The sequence below is a fragment of the Myxocyprinus asiaticus genome, chromosome 32 (assembly GCF_019703515.2).
Source record: "Myxocyprinus asiaticus isolate MX2 ecotype Aquarium Trade chromosome 32, UBuf_Myxa_2, whole genome shotgun sequence".
NCBI classification, from domain to species: domain Eukaryota; kingdom Metazoa; phylum Chordata; class Actinopteri; order Cypriniformes; family Catostomidae; genus Myxocyprinus; species Myxocyprinus asiaticus.
Genome location: NC_059375.1, coordinates 31,381,496 through 31,404,761, shown reverse-complemented (window position 1 = coordinate 31,404,761; position 23,266 = coordinate 31,381,496). Strand labels below are relative to the sequence as shown.

The 23,266-nt window shown below is 37.8% G+C and overlaps 1 protein-coding gene across 6 annotated transcripts in view; it reads right to left on the bottom strand.

Annotated features, from left to right (window-relative positions):
• Window positions 1-23,266, bottom strand: part of LOC127423486 (syntaxin-binding protein 4-like) — a 50,402-nt gene that overhangs the window by 4,754 nt on the left and 22,382 nt on the right. For 4 of the 6 annotated variants that reach the window (XM_051667825.1, XM_051667827.1, XM_051667829.1 and 1 more), the window contains 5 exons: window positions 22,685-22,861; window positions 21,561-21,677; window positions 17,179-17,228; window positions 15,000-15,133; window positions 1,277-1,334 (listed from right to left, as the gene is read on the bottom strand). In XM_051667825.1, the coding sequence (XP_051523785.1) occupies window positions 1,277-1,334; window positions 15,000-15,133; window positions 17,179-17,228; window positions 21,561-21,677; window positions 22,685-22,861 (536 nt within the window). The remainder of the gene's footprint in view (window positions 1-1,276; window positions 1,335-14,999; window positions 15,134-17,178; window positions 17,229-21,560; window positions 21,678-22,684; window positions 22,862-23,266) is intronic. The other 2 variants (XR_007894330.1, XM_051667830.1) reach the window with 1 other exon arrangement.

Sequence of the window (23,266 nt, the reverse complement as noted above, 5' to 3'; positions counted from 1 at the left end):
CAAGAGATGTTCCATGAGAACCGATGCTCTCACACCATCAGCACTCGGACGCTTCACTGTGTGTATCACTCCGCTTGTATTCGTGCCATTCTAAACTAAAGTGTAAGAGCAGTGCAGATGTGTTAGGAGCTATCTGTCTCTTTGCATTTAATTTTGTGACATTACATATTTTAGCCAGCAGGTGGAGACAAAAGACAATTTTTGTGTTTAATATGAGCCAGTTGGTGATGTGAAGCGAGTCAGTGTCAGTCAGTGTTACATTCAACAGCACTCCGTGATCGCTCATATTACTACTACACTACTAAAGCTAGGAAATAACTTTAAACCGCTTTACCAACTTCAGCATTAAGGCTCATCACAGCTGAGAGACACAGCAGACTGATTAATTACACAAATTCAAGGCGCTTACCTCTTACCAGAGTTTCGACATTGGAGAGGACATACTGTTCAAAATGGCAGAGGAGATTGCGATTTCTATAATGAAAATCTCTTGCGCACCAGCTACCGCGAAATAGGGAGGAATACCCCTGCTTGGATGGCTATTTTTCCACTGAGAAAATAGGATGAATTTCACCAAAATGACATTATCTTCATAATGACATTCTCTCTGTCACACACACACATACATCCTTGTTTCTTCAATAACATGTTAGAAACAGCCCAAGCCATGATACTAGAAGTTCTAAAGTGATGTTTTTGAAAGGCTTGGACACATCATTTGTTTTAAACCAGCAATGGCAGATTCTGATCTGTGGTTTAAGAAAGTAGTTCCATGCACAAATGCGTTTTTTATGACTGTACTCAGTTTTCCTTATTTTTTTAAATTTACTTGTTCATTGAACTGTTGCATATAAGCAATATCACACTTGCAATTGTGCTATATGGCCCTAAATCAGCACTGCTGTGATTGCCTACAGCACTCGATCTGCAGCCTCGTGCCTGCAGCCGAATCACAGTAGTGCTGATGTAGCGCCATATCACACTTTTGCTCATGTGATATTGCATAATTATAAATTGGCTATATTGATTGTGGAATATTGTTGTGATGACATCACTACCAGCCCAGTTTGCTGCCCTCCACTTCAAAACTAATTCCGGCACTGGTGCATCGTTTTCCAAAGTATGCTGTAATGGTGAACGTTTTTTTGAAACGCTAAGTTTTTGGTAGAGGAAAACGCTGTTCCAGTGTGGATGTGAAATTTTTATTTTTTTTATTTTTATTTTTTTGGCCATTTCTTTTCAGCTCATTTTAACATGTCTCATGCTTCTGACTCACTTTATGTAGTACTTCACTCCATCTGCAGTGTACGCTTCATCCCAGCCATAAGGTAAACCTGTGAATGAAAAAATCAGCAGAGAAAACAACTAAATTTACTCTACATGAGGACAACACTATCATCATTGGAATTGTGAACATCTCCAGTTACACATATAACCTTGGTTCCCTGAGATGAAGGGAACGAGACGTTGATGTAAGCACTATGGGGACTGACCTTCACACGACCTTGTTGAAACCCTTATATAATCACTCCAATGCTTCTGACTGGCAATGGTGTCTGAGCCCCGCCCCTTTAGGTGTGCAGTTGGCCTATATAAGTGGGTGCTCAGCCCCCATTTCTTCAGAATTTTCTGACTGAGGGACAAGAGTGAGTCACTCGTATTATGAAACTCTGTAGTAGTAGTGCGGCCAGCTTTCGCGATGTCTCTTTCCTTTCATCTCAGGGAACCGAGGTTACATGTTTAACCGGAGATGTTCTCTTTTGATTCAGTTCACTCGACATTGCTGTAATCACTATGCGGAACAATATCCCATCACGCCGCACTACGTGACATTACACTCCTGGAGTTATAACATTAAATAGAGATATTCATAAGAAGTCACAGGCCAATGACTTATAAGTCATATTAAATTGTATATGAATAGTCTCACATGGCAGATGCCAGATGGAAATTATTGTAGTCTGGGATTTATATGAACCATATAGATATACACAGTATGGATTATTAACCCTCTAACAACAAGGATGGGAAAGTAGGTTTTATTTCTTATGGGAGTGCTTATGACTTCTAAAGAAACAGTTTAACAGCATACAATTAGGTGGCTGTGTGTTTATAGTTGGTAGCCCACCCGTAATAAGGGCTTGGCTCACTCTCTTGAATGTAAGAAGTGCTCTATACAGAGAGGACTTGTGAGGAGATGGACGCCACATCCAGATTATAAAATCTCGTGAACATGTTTCGTGAGGACCATCCTGCTGCCAAACATACTGTATGTCCTGTAAGGACACACCGCTTGTCCACGCCCATGAAGAGGCCTTGTCTCTGGTTGAATGTGCTTTGACACCAATAGGACAATTCGCACCCTGTGATTTGTAGGCGATTTCATCAACGATCCAGTGAGAGAGTCTTTGTTTGGAGATGGACGTTCCTTTTGTGTGTCCTCCATAACAAATAAAGAGCTGATCCAACAGCCTAAACTGATGGGTGTGCTCAAAATATGTATGCAATGCCCTCACCGGACATAACATATGCATAGATTGCTCTTCATCTGAATTAAATGGTGGGGGAAAGAAGGCTTGCACATGAACCATCTGAGTCCTGAAGGGCATTGATAAAACCTTAGGCACGTAGCCTTTTCTAGGTTTAATGGTGGCTTTTGACAGATCTGGACCAAACTCCAGGCATGAGTTGTCCGTCGACAGCACCTGCATGCCACCCACCCTTTTAAATGAGGCCGAAGCCAGTAGGAGTGCAGTCTTTAAGTAAAGCACCCGCAGCTCAACAAATTTCAATGGCTCAAACGGGGGAGTTTGTGAGTGCTTTCAGCGCCAGATTTAAGTCCCAAGTCGGCACCACAGCAGGGCTTCAAATGCCTTGCTCCCCTAAGGAACTTTATGACTAGCTTATGTTTGCCTATTGACGAGCCAGCATCCAGGGCATGGTATGCTGAGAAAGTCACTACATAAACCTTGAGTGTTGATGGAGTAAGACCAGTGTCCTGCTGCTCTTGAAGGAATGTCAAAATCTCAGCTATGGGGCAATTCACCGGGTCTTAACAGCGTGAAGAGCACCAATTTGCAAACACGCATCATTTCAGTGCATAGAGGCGTCTTGTGGACGGTGCTCTAGCCTGTAAAATAGTGTTCATCACTGACTGATCCAATTCTTGCTCGTCCAATGTGCTCTGTTCAGGAGCCACACATGTAGGTTCCACAGCTGTGGCTAGGGATGCCAAATCGTGCCTTGTGCTTAAGAGTGAAGGTCTCTCCTCAGCTGTATTTCCCATGGAAGGCTGTCTAGTATTTCTATCATCTCCGGAAACCAGGACTGATTAGGCCATTTTGGCACAATTAACAGAACTGATTCCATGTCCTCTCGGACTTTGCTGATGACAGAAGGTCGCTTGAGCCAGTACTGAAGAGGACTCATGTCTGAATCATATAACCGTGTTTGATAGTTTTTAACACACAGTCTGACATGCACGTTAGGGCTCGCCACACAATCACGCAGCGGGACAGCAGGCTTATTGATTCGCTTGCTATAAGAGATAGAGCGCCGCTCACCATAGGGAAGCGGTTGAGCATAATGTGTAGGGTGTCTGATAGTGGTCGACCGACATAGGTTTTTTTTAATGGCCGATGCCGATATCCAGAGAGCAGGGTGGCTATACAGTACAGTATCAAACAATATAATATAGTAAATAACAAACATAAAATTGCTAAAAAAATTAATAAACTCTTATTTAGCTCTATATTTACTCAATTTCACACAAAACTTTAACTTTGTATTAAAGAATAAAAAAATAATATTGTATTTTAAATGGTAGATAGCAGTTTCTTCTGATTTCTGTTTAGTCATCAAACTTTAGTAATTTATTTGTACATGAAAGTTTTTTTAATATATTAGGAAGAAGGAAATAACAGTACACACAGTAGTCCAACAACCATGGATAGCATGTCCATGTTAGCAATCATATTTACGCAAAAAATACCTAATCAAACAAATTGTACATACAGTGCACAGAGAATAAGACATTTACTTATAGCACACGTGAAGCACTTTAACCTTGAAGTGTACCAGAGATCACGGGCCACTTCTATTAAAATGAATGGGAGAAATTAGAATGCCCAACTGCAGTCAAAGGTCAGCAGATCTAGATTGCAAGTCCCGCCTTACAGGTAAAAGAGCCAATCACCTTTTAGATACAGACATCACCCTTCAATCAACTCGAGAACGCACATACGCATTAGCTATAAAAGCTGGGAAAATTGCATTTTTTTAGTAATTTGAGGTAAAGAAGCACCATTTATGATACCATTGTTGTCAGATATTACTGCTGATTTGAAATATGTTCTTTGATCGTAATCTTGACCAACCCTTTTGAAGATTTTGATCTTTCCCCCTACAAGTAGATAGGAGCTGCACTGTCATGACTGGAAATAGCCTCCTGAGGATGTTCCAAACATGGCTGACAGTGGACTTACTTGCTAAAAAAGACTTGTTGCGCTCACTCAATCTCCTAACAGTTTAAATGGCCTGGATTGCCTGCTTGGATTGTGAACACAGGCCATCATGATTTGTGAATCAGAGAAACTTTTGATCCTGATCCTGAAGTTTTGATTCTGTCTGATAGAATACGTGCATCAGAGGAAGAAATTAAATGAGAGCTCAACGGGAAGAAAACGTTGGATTTTTGTGAGGTTTATGAATAACAACTCTTTAAACTAGATATCTGAATATTTGCAAACGGTATATAATACAAGTTATATTGATATTTGCCATTTATCATTAGAAAAGTTACATGGAACTGTTGAGGAGAGACTGTTATAATGCGTGCTTTAGAGTTAAATGAGCTCTCCACAGGATGCTGGATCTACTAAGTTGTGTGAGGTTTGTGTACGTCTGTTTAAATGAGATAAGATATGTGCATATTAGCAGACAGTATATGATATTAGTTTTATTGATATCATTTACTGATATTGATATTTGCCTTTTTATCATTAGACAAGACAGTTAAAAGTTACAGGGAACTGTTGAGGAGAGAGAGGGAGAATGAAACAGGCAAGCACTTTAACATTGTGCTCATACGTGTCTGCCGCGGCTCTGATATGCAGACCGTTTAAATGACACTGTGTTGCACACCAGTCTACTATTGTAGTAACGCGATGCACGTAACAACAAAACAAACCGTGACTGGTTGTTTACATGTCTCAGTCGCTTCACATGGGTTAGGGTTAGGCTGGTGATTTTCAGCACCCTCAAGAAAAAAAAAATCAGCCAAACGATGTTGATAATAAAAAAATTCAGAATATCAGCCGATTTATTGGCCTCTGCGATATATCGGTCGACCACTAGTGTATAATACGTGAAGAGGAAATGGCCTTTTTTCTGAGACTGTGTGAGTGTCCTGTGTTTGTACAATGGGTGCTTTTTTCTATTTTGTGAGAACAATCTTTGTTTGAGTAATACACACAGAAGCAACATTTTGAACAATGCCCCGTTCCCAATGAACAGTATTGGGGAAGAGGGGAGAAACACGGTGTGCCTCGAATCGAGCCTTCTTCGGCTCTGGGCCATGAATAACGGTGAGCTCTGTGCTCCTCTTTTTGTCGGTGTGTTTTTCACGCTGAGACAGCGGGTGCTTACGCTTGGGCCACAGTTTGCGTGGCTACACAGATGGCTCAGTAGTAGCATTTGGTTGCACTGGGGCAGCGAGAGATGGATTATTTGCTGTGCACTGACCGGAATTAGATCGTGAGTGTGCCGGGAAAGGGGAAGTGCTACTTCTATTTGGCAGAAAGTGTTTCATCGCTTGAGACTGCTTTTGCACCGCGATGAAGCACTCTGAAAAGCCTTCCACAGCGTTGCCAAAGAGACCATCGGGTGACACTGGGGTGACGAGGAGGGCGACTTTCTCTGCGTCACGCTGCGATGGCCTGAGCGGTAGTTTTCGTGGCTCGCAGCACCAAATCTGTAGCAGTGCAGAGCTCTTTGAACAGCTCTGGATTGGGGCCTTGCTCATCCACTTGTTTAAGGAGCTTGGCTTGAAAATCCTGGAGCACCGACATGCTGTGGAGTACTGAAACAGCTTGGCCCAATGTTTTATAAGCTCTTCCAGCCAGTGCGGACATCAGTCGGCATGGCTGGTAGGGGTGGGTGGGGCGGGATTTCCATCCCATGGCAGTATTATGGCAGAGGTGAGCTGTGACCGCCTGTTCCACTGGGGGAAGTTTTGAGTACCCTTTTTTTCGGTGCATTCCACTTTAGTGAGGACGGCAGCACCTGAATGCGCGAAGAGTAAGGACTTTGTAAGCTCTGTCTGGATCTCAGGGATTAATGGTGCCTTCCTCTGGATCACGGTCTGTTGACAGCGGCCGGTTTGCAAAAACCATTCATCCAGGTGAGAATTTTCTGGTTCTTCTAGAGGGGATCACTTAAGACCGAGCTCTTCAACTGCTCTCACGAGGATGCAAAGAAGATATTTGTCCATGGCGTGTGCACGCTTTTCACTCTCGATGGGGAAGGGGCGGCAAAATTCACCGTGGACCACTCACCTGAAGCTGCGAGTAACACAGAATCATCCCCATAGCCAGAGCCGCCAAACGTAATGAGACCATGCTCATCACGCACATATTGCATAGGCGAGGACATTAGATTGGAGGTTCGGGGGGCTCGGGGGGCTCGCAGGGCTTGTGCCGCCATGAGATCCTCCTCTAATTCTTCCAGCTCAACCTCACTGCCCCACCGTGCCTCCTCATGTTGTCCCTCGGAACTTAACACAGAAGAGACGGTTGGGAGGGCATGAGAGGCTGGATCTTCCCTCAGAACGAGGTCGATCCTAGAGCGCAACGTCTGGAGATTCATTCCCACACAGTGAGGGCAGTCAGTCTCCTTGACAGCTGCTTGTGTGTGGCCGTGGCCCAGGCAGTAAACACAGCTCTCGTGCTCATCAGGCGGCGGGATGTGCCGTTCGCATAGGAACACTTGCGGAACGACATCTTTAAACAGACGAGTATCATGCAAGCGGTTCTTTAGTTAATATTGTAGATATCTATATAAAGGATACAGTAACTCCAGACAGAGTGCCGTGGGAAGCAGGTAGGAGTTTCGCTGAAGCACCACATTGATCAACAATGAGCGTCTGAGCGAAGAACCCATTCACCGAGAGCATCTTCAATGGCGATGTGGAGAATTCTTCACCAGAACACACAGGGGAGCGTAAAGCCTCTTGGTGCAGGAGCTGGGTACAGGCGAAAATTCGTCCTGTTTGCGTCTTGCTGAGAAGTTCCGTCTGCTGTAAGTGTATATCAACGGCAAACAGAAATGCCTCCAAGATGAAGTTCGCAGTCTTGAAGGAAGAAAATTCTGAAGAAATGGTGACTGAGCGCCCACTTATATAGGCCGACTGCATGCCTAAAGGGGTGGGGCTCAGACACCATTGCCAATCAGAAGGATTGTCGTGATTGTATAAGGGTTTCAACTAGTGCTGATTCCCCATAGTGCTTACAGCAATGTTGAGTGAACTGAATAGAAAGGGAACTATTTTTCATACATTTATTAGGCTACTTCAAAGATTAAAATGCTACACAGTTAAAAAAAAAAAAGACTTACTGGGTAAGTCTTAAGCCATAGTAAAAGATGGCATTGATATTTCTCAAGGTCAATGACAAGATGATAAATTGAATCTTTTTCATGATTATCTTAATAGTTATCCAAAGCCATTTTTTTTCATGGAACTATTTCCCCCTCATTTGCTTAAATTCACACAACAGACTTATTGTAAATGTCCATAGGCATAATGCTTTTATTGATGGTTCATGGGAATTTGTTTGTAGAAATTTGATTGTAGATCTCTTTAAAAACAAATACAAAACCATTGAGCTTTTAAAAAATAAATTTAATTGCACAGCCAACATACTGGAGATGCCTGAGGCCATAATAAAAAACAACATTGCAACAAGCTTGAAAGGCCAGTGACTGTGAGAATTTCCTGGCAACTGGATGAAATGAGGCTGGATATGAATATGCCAAGTGTCCTGGCATAACAGCAGAATCTGTGAAGCTATTTGCACATGAGCCAAAAAAAAATTAAAGAATAGTGAATAAGTATAGTGAAAGCAAAACAAACATCAAATGGAAGCGAATCTGATTTGCCTCTATTTTATGCATGTTGCTTTCACTGTACATTCAATTAAACTATTTTGCTTATATGTAAATAGCTTTGCAGATTTTGATTTTTAAGAAATCTAATGCAGATTTTGGTTTAAACCATACATGCATACAAACATATTTGCCCAAATGCACATTTAATGTTTGATACATAGCATAGAGCTTGGAAACTAAAAAGAACGTAAGCAGGCACCTGGATTTAACACAGCTGAAATGAAGGCTCAATATGAGACAGGTTAGAGAGTCTGATTAATGCCAACACTACAGGTTACAAATGCCTGACCAAATTTGATCTTGACACGCCCTCTGTGTGGCCAGGATGTGCCTTTGACAGAAGTCTAGCAGTACACACAATGCACCGACATGACTTGATAATGGGCTTCTCACGTATTGTGAAACATGTTATTCATTCAAAAAAGATCATTTATTGTGAAAAGAATATACATACAGTGGGATATATATATATATATATATATATATATATTTAGATACATATCCAACTGTCTAGATTTCACACCGAATTAACATTTTGACAGGAAAGACCAAAGAATAACTGATGCAGTCTCAAGTTTCTACAAACAAAATAGTGCCTTAAGCCCTAAGGGAATTTACAGTAACATTAACAGGGTTGTGTGGATGTAGCACTGAAAAACAAATGTTTGGACAACTCATTAGCAGGGCCATCACTCCCAAAGTTACATTATTTCGGCTCATTTCATTATGTTTTCAGTTATCAATAACAGTGTAGTACTCTCAGCACACCATGTTTAAAACCATCCCACTGAAAACGAAAATATAACAAAAGTTAGAAGATTCTTTCTAGGCCTGCTATTGAGGTTGAATTTCATTTATCATCTTGTCCTTATATTGCATACATTTTAGCCTCTAACATATCCCAACAAACTAAATTTGTATGGATAGAGATGTAAGTCCATAGGAATGGAAATAACTGTGCTTTTACAATGTAATCATGGAATGGAATCACCAGTAACAACCTCTTGACCTTTACTATCAAACCTATACCTTGGCTGTAATTTTTCAAGCAACTTTGAGAGGAAAAGGGAGTGAAATAAGATTTCAATGCTCATTTCATGGTAATGTCCCAGAATATAAGAATAATTATGTTCTAAATACAAAAGTTATTAAATTTAACTTATAATGTAAAAGATGAATTTTGTGGGATTCAATTTTAGATTATAAGTTCTGACAGTAGGCTGATTGGTCATTACATAAGAATACAGTGCTCACAAACATGAGTTCGAACAGGTAGAAAAGACATGTTTTTGAGAACATCTTTTCTGAAGATTGACTGAAAATATTTAAGGTTTTATTTCCACTGTAATATAAATGAATATATATATATATATATATTGTATGTATGTTATTGTTATTTGTTGTTAGGCTATTTTTTTATGTGTAATGTGATGTAAAAAAAATAAATAAAAAAAAACAGTGCCTACCGTAAGTAACTCTTCAGATGCCTGTTTAATTCAATCAACCCTTTGTTTTCTAAAGGCCTTGCTAAGAGGGAATGATTTCATTAGATCAACACTACGATGTTAAAAAGACCAATTAAAATGCTTCAGATTAAGCATAAGATGCGTCAATAAATCAGATATAATTGGAATAAGATGCAGAAACCTTCTAAAATTCTCCCAAATGTGTTTGGTTTGATTTTCTCTGTTGTATTTATATTTTGGGGCAGTGGTGGTTAATTGAAGCTTTGGTTTATTGTTGGAATTCTCACCTGCTGGTCTGATTCCCAGCCAATGCAAGTGATGGTTTCCATTATCAATAATTTCCGCTGTCCCAGATTCTATTCTATTCTATTCTATGCAATCACACTATTTTGGCCAATTTTTATATTACATATACAACTTTCTAAAGCATGGCTCCCCTTCTGTGCTGTGTATTGATGAGTCACAGAGTAGTACGCAGCCTGTCACATGGCTAGGACAATATCCATCACATGGAAACCAATGAACTGCCACTCTCTGGGCTCAGCTGAAGTTGCTCATTTTGGTTTCAATCAGTGAGATGAGGGTGGTTCTCCATGTGCAACACAAAACCTTGCTCGTCCTCACCATGGGGAGCATTCAACCTTAATGTGAGCATCACTTACTGAGAGGTCACAAGCTGCAAAGCCAGTGGCGGGCCGTGCATTTAAAGTCTAGGCCTTCAGTGTGATTCATGCCATTAAGAAAACACAGTTTCACAACGAATAAGACACCCTATGCCTTTGGGCATCATACATTATGTCACAGCTAACTAGTAATACCAACTGACAATTTCAAAACACATCCACGCGCGAAATCCAGAACTTGAAATGACACTAAATGCTCAAGCAAGCCTAATTTTAACTGCAGCATGACTGTTTTGTGAAATGAACGTTTCCCGAACAGACATTCAAAAATCATAATTTTTCATATGAATCTACCAAGGAGGTCTATAATTCCTGGAAAAATCTATCTAATAATATTTGCGATTTAAATGTTGCTTGCAAAAAATTTCATTTCGTCAGGGTACACGGTTATACTGCATTCCATTCAAGTTGGATGAGGGATATTCCTACTTGATATCTCCGACCATAAATGCATTCCATTCCCAGATATTCAGAAGATGTTGTTTAAGATGACGTTTATGCCAGCAGCCATATCACCCTGTAGCTCAAGACTGGTTGCCTACTGAAGCTAAGCAGGGCTGAGCCTGGTCAGAACCTGGATAGGAGATCTCCTGGGAAAACTAAGGTTGCTGCTGGAAGAGGTATTAGGGAGTCCAGCAGGGGGTGCTCACCCTGCAGACTGTGTAGGTCCTAATGCCCCAGTATAGTGATGGAGACACTATACTGTAAAAAGGTACCATCCTTCGGATGAGATGTTAAACTGAGGTCCTGACTCTCTGTGGTCATTAAAAATCCCCTCATTGGCCCTTATCAATCATGTCCTCCTAATAATCCCCATCCATTAATTGGCTCTATCACTCCACTCTCTCCTCTCCACCAATAGCTGGTGTGTGGTGAGCGTACTGGCGCACTATGACTGCCGTTGCATCATCAGTGTGGATGCTGCACACTGGTGGTGGTTGAGGAGAGTCCCCTGTTCACTGTGTAAAGAGCTTTGTGTGTAGTGTCAGAAAAGTGCTATATAAATGTAACATTCATTAAAGAAAACAAAACTGCAATGCTCCTGTTAGCTTAGCAGGGGTTTGACTCTCATTAGAGATGTCTCCTAGCAACCCAACTGATAAACAATGCTGCAGCGCTAGCATTTGTGCTTCAGGTGTACGATTATCAAAAGAGATTATAATGTTTTATACACCTGTTTCTGCAGGCGTTTGTTAAACAAGCTTTAATATCATGTAATGTATGAGTTGAGAATTTCTGCATGAGCCTACAAGTTGTAATTCTGACTTCAAGATGCATCCCATTGCACTTTTCCTAGTAGGAAGTTGTAAAATCCAACTTTCTGAGTTGAATGGAATGCAGCACTACTTTTCAAAACTTGATCCGACACTGAATGCTCAAGCAGCCTAATTTACACTGATGCAAAAAGCACTTACCAATTTACTTGAAGTGAAAATCAGCCCTCCTTTCCTGTTTAATAAATTAAGCAATCACACAGTCATGCAGAACATCTTGTGTTTTAAAATCCATAAGGATCTCTTAGTGGTGATGTGGCAGTGAGAGCCGACTGGTCAGTAAGATCGCGTGCTTTTCGCTCTTGAATAACGTACATCACTTAAAGCGTGATTGCATCACTCATGGCCAGCTAAAAGGCCTCAACTGGGACATATCCTAAGAACAAATAAATCAATCTGATTGGCTGATGAATCTGACAATCTGACTATAGTTGCTCATTCATTTGCACTGTTGAGGGATTCTGTGGAAATTCTGAAGGCCTGATGGGGTGGAGCTCAAACTCACCCGCTGCTTCAGGCATGCGATTTGTGAAACAGTTGTCACACTTTGCTTGTAAGCATCAAGGAATAAATTCTGACTGGGTAAACTTTTCATTTTTCTCTATTTGTTTGTAGATTAATTAAGAGTGGAAAGCGATTAAAAATACATAGGCAAAAAGGTGATTGAGAATGAAAGGATGAAAAATATTTATTTATATGGAATGTTAGGCCAGCAGAGAAGGCTTTGCTGGCCCTGAGAAATCATCACTGTTCCACAAGCACTCACATTAGCTGATTTATTTCCCTTCCTTTCCACCTTAAGCTTCACAGATCCTTTAACCCAACATCCTCTGTCCTCCCCTAATCCATCCATCCGTCTCTCTTCCTATCTTTATTTCTTAGTAATTAGAGGGTGTCCCTTGAGAGGGGGGCAAGTGGTTTTTAAATGTGCATTTAATTATAGCATTGTGATTTTATGCATGCAAAAAGAATACTTCAAAATTTTAAAGGTGCACTCACAAATTTTTCCTCATAAGAAAAGTTTTACCCTTAAAGAAATGAATAGTATTTCTGAAAAATAAAATGCTGGCTACAAACGCTAAGAACAGTTACTTTTGCATGGTGCTGTATCCAAGTTAGGTGACAGTATAAGTACAAGACAACTTCTATATTGGCCACTGCAAAGAACACTGCATCTTTAATCTTTACCACCATTTAATCAGTCAACACCATACACTTTCATTAAAAAATGTTATGCAATTAAAGTGAATTGTGACTGAGACTGGCAGTACCTAACATTCTGCCTAACATCTCCCTTTGTGTTCCATGGAAGAAAAAAAAAGTCAAATGTGTTTGGAACAACACGAAGGTGAGTAAATGACAGATTTTACATTTTTGGGTGAACTGTGCTTTTAAATTGTGTCTTATAGACATGGTCTTAACCACCATATACATGAGCGGGACACCTTCCACCAATAATCAGTGTATTTTTTGACCAATATTGGATTTTCACTAGTTTAAATTCCTGAATATGTGGTTACATCCTTACAGAGGATTAAAATATAAGAACATGAATTACAGTATTTAATCAACTTAAAATATAAATGTTGAGACAAGTGTTGAGTATATACTGCACATTGATGTAGATTTAAATGTCGCTTGACAGAGAAAAAATGGTTGGAAAAACAGCCCATTATCAGCTGAAACAGTGTATTCAGAGAATAGGTGATTCTTTCTGTCTGTATTGCAGCATGTCCCTGAACTGTCTTGTTCTTTTTTTGTACAAGACGAATCAGGCAGGTCTGTGCTGGAATAAGACCAAAATGCTTTTATGAGGTACAAAGAACAGAAATATTTGAGCTTACATATTCATTCCATTCTCTCTCACTACACCACATATGAAGAAAAAGTATTTTTTAAATGCGTGATATTTCCTGTATCATGAGGGTTTTATGTAAATGTGTCATACCTCCTGGATTAATCAGGAAAATCATACTGTTGCATCTTTAGTATGCTTTGAACGGACTGTTATCAGCAATGTTTTGACAAGGTGGATTAATGTAACTGGACCATCAAGCTTGGATTCCTCCATTTAGTAAACCTTGTCCAATCAAGGTGATGTGAGCAATCATCCGAGCGTTTTTATATATTTATTATTATTATTTAAATCAATTTTAAAACTTACATGTTGTCTGACTAAGGCTCTTTTTCTGGGTGTATATACTGTATATTTGCGTAGTTTCTGACATGATATACAATTGTCACAAATAAGTGGACACTAGTTGCATCCCATAGCTTCGTATCAAGGCAACAATCACAGCAGTGAGGTGAATTGGACCTAAAAGGCTTGTAATAACAGCAAATGCACCTTGTATTGTGTTTTCTTATTGGATTGACCTAATTCTTTTAATTAAGTGCATCTAAATGGATTAGATTTCAAGATTATAGTGGTTTGACTCATTTTATATAATGTTACATGTACAAGGTTTAAACCATAAGTAATTTAACAGACAGTATATGACAAATTTAATAAACAGACAAACTATTGAATTACCTTAAATCTAGATCACTCTGCTGTCAGCTGATATATAGAAAGATATTCCATTACAAATGTGAGAAAACATATGACTTCATATTGATTCTCTTTGTCAAAAAGACGCTATGATATTTTAAAGTGTCTGGTTTAGAGGTGGGATCACATAATGACTGCCAATGTTTTGACCTTTATAGGCCAATAGATGCAATATTTTCCAGAGAACTACAAAAGCTGAATGGGGTCAGGAGGTCAAGCAATAGCTATTTTTTTTTTAGTATTCATGCAAAGAACTTGACTTGTCTACGTCATGCAATCTTTCACAGCTTTAGTGCTCTACAACTTACTATTAAATAATGTCTCCAACAAATCGTTAATAGATCAGTAGTTCATATACTGTATATTAAAATATATACTGTATGAAAATATATGAATCAAAGTTTCATATATATACATGTTTATCTATTTGAATGTACATTAATGATCTGTTAAGTACTGTACAAATATGCAGATGTATCTAATACTACAATTCATTTCATAGGTCAGGTGGTTTTAATATTTATTCAAAGTCCATTTGTTTACAAAACAGACAAACAAAAACAGGACTGACCATCTAATACACATAATTGACACAAGTTAATGATACAACTGATTTTAAGATTTTGATGACACATTTACGTATGATATATTCAAGCTCCTTGCAAAAATGAATACCATCTCATCCAGCTTAGTTCTGGACAAATTGCTGGTACTGTGAGATGAATTTTTGTGTGGATCAAGGGTCAGACAACATCAATGTTCATGGTTGTATTGATATGGGGATGACAATGACAATTAAAGAGATGCTGCGATGTTTGTTTTGGATAGTGAAGTAGAAAGTATGCTTATGCGCATCACTTACAGTCCAGTTCTAGAATGGCTCTAACAGTGCGAGTTAGTTCTTTAGCTTCCAAAGCAAGAGTAGATGCTGTCCAGGGTGGTTTCTTCCCACCACTAGAAGCCAGCGTCTGAGACTGTGTGGCCAGCTTTGGATCACTGGGAGAAATGAAAGACAAGAGATCAGACTATTGTATTAAAGTGATAATTCACCCAAAAATGACAATTTTGCCATCATGTACTCACCCTCATGTGTTTTCCAACTTTTATGACTTCTTTTTTCAATGGAACACAAAAGATGTTAGGCAGAATGACAGTCTCAGTCACCATTCACTTTCATTGTATGGACAAAAGATGCCGTGAAAGTGAATGGTGACTGTAACTAACATACTGTCTAACTCTCCTTTTGTGTTCCATGGAAGAAATAAAAGCATTCAGGTTTTATAAGCCACGAGTGGCCATTTGTTACATTAGTTGAATTTCTTAATTGTAAATATATAAGTTGTTTATTTAAATTGTAAATACATTTTAACATTTATTTTTTAGCATTATTCTCTCATGAAAAACAACCCTCTCAGGTACGATTTTCTGCTAACTTGTTATAAAAGCTGTGGAAAAGTGTTGTCCTGTTGACCTGAAATGAACAAAGCATGCTGGGCAGGTTGGCATAAAAGAAGAGCACAGCATGACTCTTAATAAAGGCTGCATTTTTGGGTAAGGGGTACCAGACCCACTGACGTGGATGGACCAGTGTTACGAAAACATATTACAAAACTACCATACTTTTGGGTCATCAGAAGAAAACTGCTTTGAATTGGTCCAGACTGATTGAATTATCACATGCATTTCAAACATATCAAAATATTCCACTGTGTGACTTGAAAAGACTCCGTAATTACTTTGAAAACATAACAAATGAAAGAGGGCATATTCGGAATAGAAGGAATACAACATTATGAATTCTAATATGAATGTGAATCATTAATGTAGGATGTCATTTCAAAGCAATATGGCATATTCTGTTAGAAATTTTCAAATCTGCTTGTGTTATAACACATTTAAATTATCACACATCAGTCTAACACCTTTGGAAAATGTGTTATCCTATTTAAAAATATATGACTGTTGTCCTAATAAACCAGAATATTCAATGACAGAATAAATGAAGTTTTTCTACTACATTATACCAATAAAAGGTCTAAAATGACATAAAACATAATTCACTGAATTACTGATGATACCCAGGATGGAAAATTAACCAGTAACTGTGGTTGGTTAGTGCAGAATTTACCTACAAATCATATTTTTATCAGTCTTTTTTATTTATTTATTTTTCCCAATTCAAATATATTTCTTTTTTTTTTTAATCCAAAGTGACTTAAAGTGCATTCAAGGTACATTACATGTATACATTAATACATTTACATGTACATGTTTATAATTTATCAGTTTGTGTGTTACCTCTTAATCAAACCCATGATATTGGCGTTGCTAGCACCATGCCAGTAACATTGAGCCACTCAGACATTCAGCCAGTAACATTTGCTCAACCAGTGTTTTGAGTTTGAGGGGGAGTTTTTGCTAAATATGTTTGAGCTTTAACATTGTGAAAAATAACCCATTTTTAGCATGTAAATAATTAAACTGAATTCACCTGATACGTTTCAGGGTCGCAAATTGCTGACAAGCTTTATTTCAATTCATCAGGACGTGTCATATTTTCTAGCCCTAATAGAAGAAGACACGGTGGCCTCTTCAGTCGGCAGGGATGATCATTAGGGGAAAAACGGGCTATCCATATGAGACCTGCTAGTTGAGCAAGAGGCGGCAGGCAGCAGGAGGCCATGTTGATTGGGCCTAATCAACATCACTGCCATAGGAAGGTTTTGTACTGGCTTCTGCTTATTATCTATCCCTGTCATTTGCCTCCAAAGAAGTCTTATAATAGAATAGAAGGCAGAAAAAAAAGTTACCATTTACACACTGTGAATACACAGTCTCCAAAAATAAAGTATTAAAGTAAACTTTAATGATTTGGAAAAAGGCCCCTAAAGGAAATAATGATTTGTTATTAAATGATCACACTTGCTAGCAAAGTGTGGTGTTTCTGTCGGGCACATTCTCCAAACTAGATTAGGTTTGGGAAGATTCATCAGCTCTACCGTAACACAAGACAGAAGAGGGGACAAGAATAATTCTCCTACCTATAGCCTCTTGGACCACTTTGATTTTCAGACAGGAAGCCTTGGACAGCCTGTTGGGTTTTGAAAAAGTGGATGATTAGATTAACATTTTGTGTTTAATGAGTGTAAGAGTCAACTTTTAAAATATCACAAAGATTTAAAAGAAAATTAACATCATGCTTTTTACAACAACAACAGTATTAGTAGTAGTAGTAGTAGTAGTAGTAGTAATAAAAATAATAAAAATAAGTTAAATATCTCCTTAACTTTTTCTCTTAATAAAAATAAAAATTATAAAAAGGATAATAATGATAATAATTAATTATTATTTACTAATATTATAGCACCTTTTAAAACAGTGCTTTACAGGTGACATTCAGTACATATGTACACTGCCTGGCCAAAAAAAAAAAAAAAAAATCCATTTCGATTTAAATAAGCAGATACTTAAGAGCCTATGATTGGATCATTATTGCAGTGATTAATATGTTTCAGATGGCAACAATTATTTTAACCCTAACTGATGCGGTGTGTTGCTTCTCATTTCTTAAACAACCATATCGAAAGACGTATACCGTGGTCATGGAAAAGATGTTACTGTGTTTCAGAAGGGGAAATTATTGGCCTGCATCAAGCAAAGAAAACTGGGTTAAAAACTGTCCAACGTATTATTAAATCCTGGAAGGACAATGGTGAACCATCAGCTTCACATAAGAACTGTGGTCGGGAATGATTGTGATCGGAGGTCACTAAAACGCTTGATGAAGTCACATCGTAAAAAATCGACAGTAGAACTCACGGATATGTTTAAAAAGTGAAAGTAAGAGCATTTCCACATGCACAATGCGACAAGAACTTACAGGATTGGGACTAAACAGCTGTGTGGCCACAAGAAAGCCACTTGTTAGTGAGGCTTATTGGAAAAACAGATTTCAATTTGCTAGAGAGCATAAAGATTGGAATGTGGAGCAATGGAAAAAGGTCATGTGGTCTGATGAGTCCAGAATTACCCTATACCAAAGCGATGTGCGCGTCAGGATAAGAAGGGAAGCGCACGAAGCGATGCACCCGTCATGCATAGTGCTCACTGTACAAGCCTCTGGAGGCAGCGTTATGATCTGGGGTGGCTTCAATAGGTCAGGTCTAGGCTCAGCAATATTATGCAGCAATAAAATGAATGTACTGAATGACCAGGTTATCCCATCAATGGATTTTTTCTTCCCTGATGGCACTGGCATATTCCAAGATGACAATGCCAAGATTCATCAGGCTCTAATTGTGAAAGAGTGGTTCAGGGAGCATGAGGAATCATTTTCAACATGAATTGGCCACCACAGAGTGCTGACCTTAACCCCATTGAAAGACTTTACGGAGTGGTTAGACTCTCCCATCATCAATACAAGATCTCGGCCAAAACATAATGCAAATCTGGATGGAAATAAATGTTGTGACGTTGCATAAGTTTGTTGAAACAATGCCATGACAAATGCATGCCATAATCAAAGCTAAAGGCGGTTCAACTAAATATTTGAGTATGTGACTTTTTTTTAGTCAGGCAGTGTACATAAACACATTCACATATGGTATGTAGGTGCAACACCCCAAAGACTTTTATAAATTAATACATTCTTGCAGCTACATTTTGAACTCTAGAGCTCTTAGGTAGGCCAGCCAAAACACATATCCATGAATGATTTTCTAACCATCAGTGGGGGTGAGATTATTATGGTTTAGAGATGCTTCAGTAGTGTTATATGCTGTTTTACTGTTTAAAGTTTATTGTGGTTTTTAAAACAGATCGCTATCAAACATTATTCCTTAATTCTTGACGTGGTAATTGGCCTTCAAAGACAGAATCTACTGTATATGTGGCAGAATTGCATTTCTTTGTTCATCATTTCCCATAACAAGCATCTCTGTCTTATCTTTATTTAGCTGCAGAGAGTTCTGTGACATACATGAATTTATGCTCTATGCAGCTCAGCAGAGTGCTAATCAATTTGTGGGCATCTAGTGCAAGTGAAAAATAGACCTGCGAAACATCTGCATACTGATGAAAAGATTAGGATTATAGGAAGTCATTGGTATTTGTATTTTTTTTTTTCCACTGAAGTTTCCCACACATTCTGACTATTTGATCATATTAATTATTTATTTAAAAAATGTTTAAGATAAAGATTGTACATTTTCACATTTGGCTTAAGTACATTAAAGATAAATCTACCGTACATGTATACATTTTGTCAGTAACAAAATACGGGGGGGGGGGGGTGTGTGTACAGGAACAGATTGTAAAATAAAATCTATTCATATATATATATATATATATATATATATATATATATATATATATATATATATATATATATATATATATATATATATGTGTGTGTATGTATATATGTGTATGTATGTATGTATATACACACACACACATATATATATATATATACACACACTACCGGTCAAAAGTTTAGGGTCACTTACTCATTCTTTATTATTATTATTTTTCACATTTAAGGATAATAGTAAAGTCATCAAAACTATGGAAGAACAGAAATGGAACTATAGGAATTGTCAGGGTTAGGGAGTAACAAAATACAAGTAATGGGAATATGTATTTAAAATACAAAATATAAGTAACTGTATTCCACTACAGTTACAATTTAAATCATTGGTAATTAGAATACAGTTACATTCAAAAAGTATTTTGATTACTGAAGAGATTACTTTGCATTTTACTTTCATTTGTTTCATTTAATATTTAGTCCTTTCAGATGGAAAACATTTATACATATAAATGATGCGATCCAAAGTGCATTTGAACAGCGGTGAAACATTTTCTTATGATGTGTTAAATTCATATGAGCAGACAGAGAAGTAAGTTTTAAGTAAGTCTGGAGTAGAAGAAATATAAATAAACCTTGTGTAAATTGTCAGCTTTTCGCTAAGCTAAAATGCTATTTCTAGCTATTTTACATGCACATGTTACCAGGCACGATCATATTTTTTTATCAAGAAAATTCACGTTGGATCATAATTTCTTTTTTTCTAGTAAGACCTTTGATATTAGGGCAAAAATCATATTCTTGATGATAATTTTTGTATTGTTTTCCTGTAAAAATATCTAAAAACCCTTAAAACAAGTTCAATTTGATTAATCTTGTTTTAGAAACAACACTGCGTAAGATATTTAGGTTTTTCAGAGAATGTATTTTTAACATGTGTATTTTGTCTTACTGTACTGGCAGAGTTTTTATAGTCAAAACAAGTGAAAAAAAAATCTACCAGTGTTGAAGAAGTAATACAAAGTATTTAGAATACGTTACTAATCTTGAGTAATCTAATGAAATATGTTACAAATTACATTTTACAGCATGCATTCTGTAATCTGTAGTGGAATACATTTCAAAAGTAACCCTCCCAACCCTGGGAATTGTGTTGTGACTAAAAGAATTCCAAAATAAATCAAAACTGTGTTATACTTTAGCATCTTCAAAGTAGTCACCCTTTGCATAGAATTTTCAGACATGTACTCTTGACATTTTCTCAACCAACTTCTTGAGGTATCACCCTGGGATGCTTTTTAAACAGTATTGAAGGAGTTCCCATCTATGTTGGGCACTTATTGGCTGCTTTTCTTTATTATTTGGTCCAAGTCATCCATTCCAAAACTTTTTTTTTTTTAATAAAGTTTTTGTTTTCTAATTAAATAAATTAATATGTTGGCACTATTATATTTTTGTCTACAAAACTAATTTCAAACATTTAAGCATACGCCTTCAAATCAAAAGGTTTTTAAGATCATGATTTCAGTCAAGTGTTTCAAAACTTTTGACCGGTAGCTTATATGTATATATATATATATATATATATATATATATATATATATATATATATATATATATATATATATATATAAATGAATGATCAGTATACCTACTAAAGGTCCTTGTGCTTTGTAAGAACTAAGCATAATAAAATATATGCTAATGTATTTGTATGACCAGGTTCAAATATACATGTTCACCACTTCATATAAGTGCACTCACTCTTTTTTTTTTTTTTTTTTTTTGGCTCCGTTTTTCTGGTTTTGTAAAAAGACAAAATTCAGGCAAAGGTCAAAATGCTCTTTGACAAATGTGTGGAGAAATCAACATATGAAGTGCACATTCTAATACAGTACAAATAATTTAGCATCCTGAGGCATTCAGTGTAAACACTCTGTAAGATGGAACCTTGTTTAGAATGTGGGGAAGTAATGGTGTGGCATTTTTATATAGAATTTTAGCCTAGGAGCCTTTTTATATCAGATTTAGAAGCTTTATATGATATGTTCATAGACTTTTTTGTTGTTGCTGTTATTTGGTTATACATAGTAATTGAAAATTCATAAACATCACCTCCATAAACTGTAGAAGTTTACCCGTAGAGACCTCAAAACCCTTTTTTGCAGTTTCACTCTTCCGTAGCTGACATTCAAGCACAGCAATCCTCTTTTTCAGGTCTTGTAGCTCCTCCTGAGTGAATATCAAAGCTGGTATTTCAAGTACCTCAATTTTAAAATCATGATTACAATCACTCTGAGAGACAAAAAAATAAAAATAAAAAAAAAATTTAAAAAAATGCTATCCTTAAAATGGCATTGATTTATTCACTGTCTAATATCAACCAATTTCCAATGTACAACACAACAAGAACAGCAAAATTTGGCTGTCAGTAAATCTAAATTTGGACATGTTTGATGTGCTACATGACATGGTAAACTGGGTTAACAGGTTGTCAGTGTTATATACTGAGATAGTTCACCCAAATATGAGAATTCGGTTATTATTTACTCACCCTCATGTTCTTTCAAACCAATATGACTTTCTGTCTTCTGTGGAACACAAAGAAAGACTTTAGGCAGAATGCTAGCCTCAGTCACCTTTTATTGCTTTTATTGCTATTTTTTCCATACAACAAAGTGATGGTGACTGAAACTAACATCTCCTTTTGTGTTCCATGGAAGCAAGAAGGTCACACAGGTTTGGAACAACATTAGGGCATTAGGGTGTACTGACAGTTTTTTTTTTTTTGTTTGTTTGTTTGTTTTTTTGTTTGTTTTTTAAACAAAATTTCTTAAAGGTTTAGTTTAGCAGATTGTGCTAAAATGAGAATCATGTGTGCAATAACGGTTTTGCCGCTGGCAATCATGACCAAATAATAATAATAATAATAATAATAATAATAATAGTGAAAGTCAGTTAAAATTATTAATTGGTGAGAAAGTCAGATAAGTTTTCCTTGGTGACATGCAAGGTTGCTAGCCAGAGATTTAAAAAAAATACACTCATCAGCCCAAGTCACCTTGCAAGATCATGTTAAAGCCTTCGCAGCACATCAGCCCAGTTACTGAATAATACAAAGCAAACAGTGACCTACTTTCTGCAGTACAGGAGAGTGGTAAAACCTGGACTGGCATTACCAGAGGAGGCATATGGGAGTGAGTGGGTAAGGTTAGAATAAAATTCTCAGAGTGGAATACCTTGCCCTGGCCAGGTTGCTCAGCTTTCTGTGACTTCATTTCAGCTATCTCAGCCTCCAGAAGGTGGATAACTTCCTCGTAGTCCACCTCCATCCCCCGGGCCTGTTTCTGAGCTGCCTCAGCCAAGTGGACACGGGTCCGCAGGGATCGGATCTCTTCCACGGCAGATTTTGCTTCCTGCAACAGCGGAGTTCCACTTAGAGCAGCACTGCTGAGAGTGCATTTACAGTAGAGCGCTACAACGCTCAGGGGCTCTCCCCCAAACACTGCAAACTCAAGGCACTTGAAAATAAATGCCTGTACTGTCTCACCCCCCTTCCCTCCCTCCCCCACCAGGTTTCCCTCTTTTCCGCCAGACTCTCGGCATGACAATGCATTGCTCTGCTTCTTTTAACCCTTTATATATTTAGATTTTTTTTTAAATAGCTTTGAATATACGACATGTGCAAACATGTTTCTTTAGGTCCATTTCGGCTCTAGAGAAAAGACAAGAGCAGGTGTTGACAGGCGTGAGGTAGAACCAGAAAAACAAGCTATTACATAATGCAGGCACCAAAGGATGCCTTGGAGTTAATGAAAACC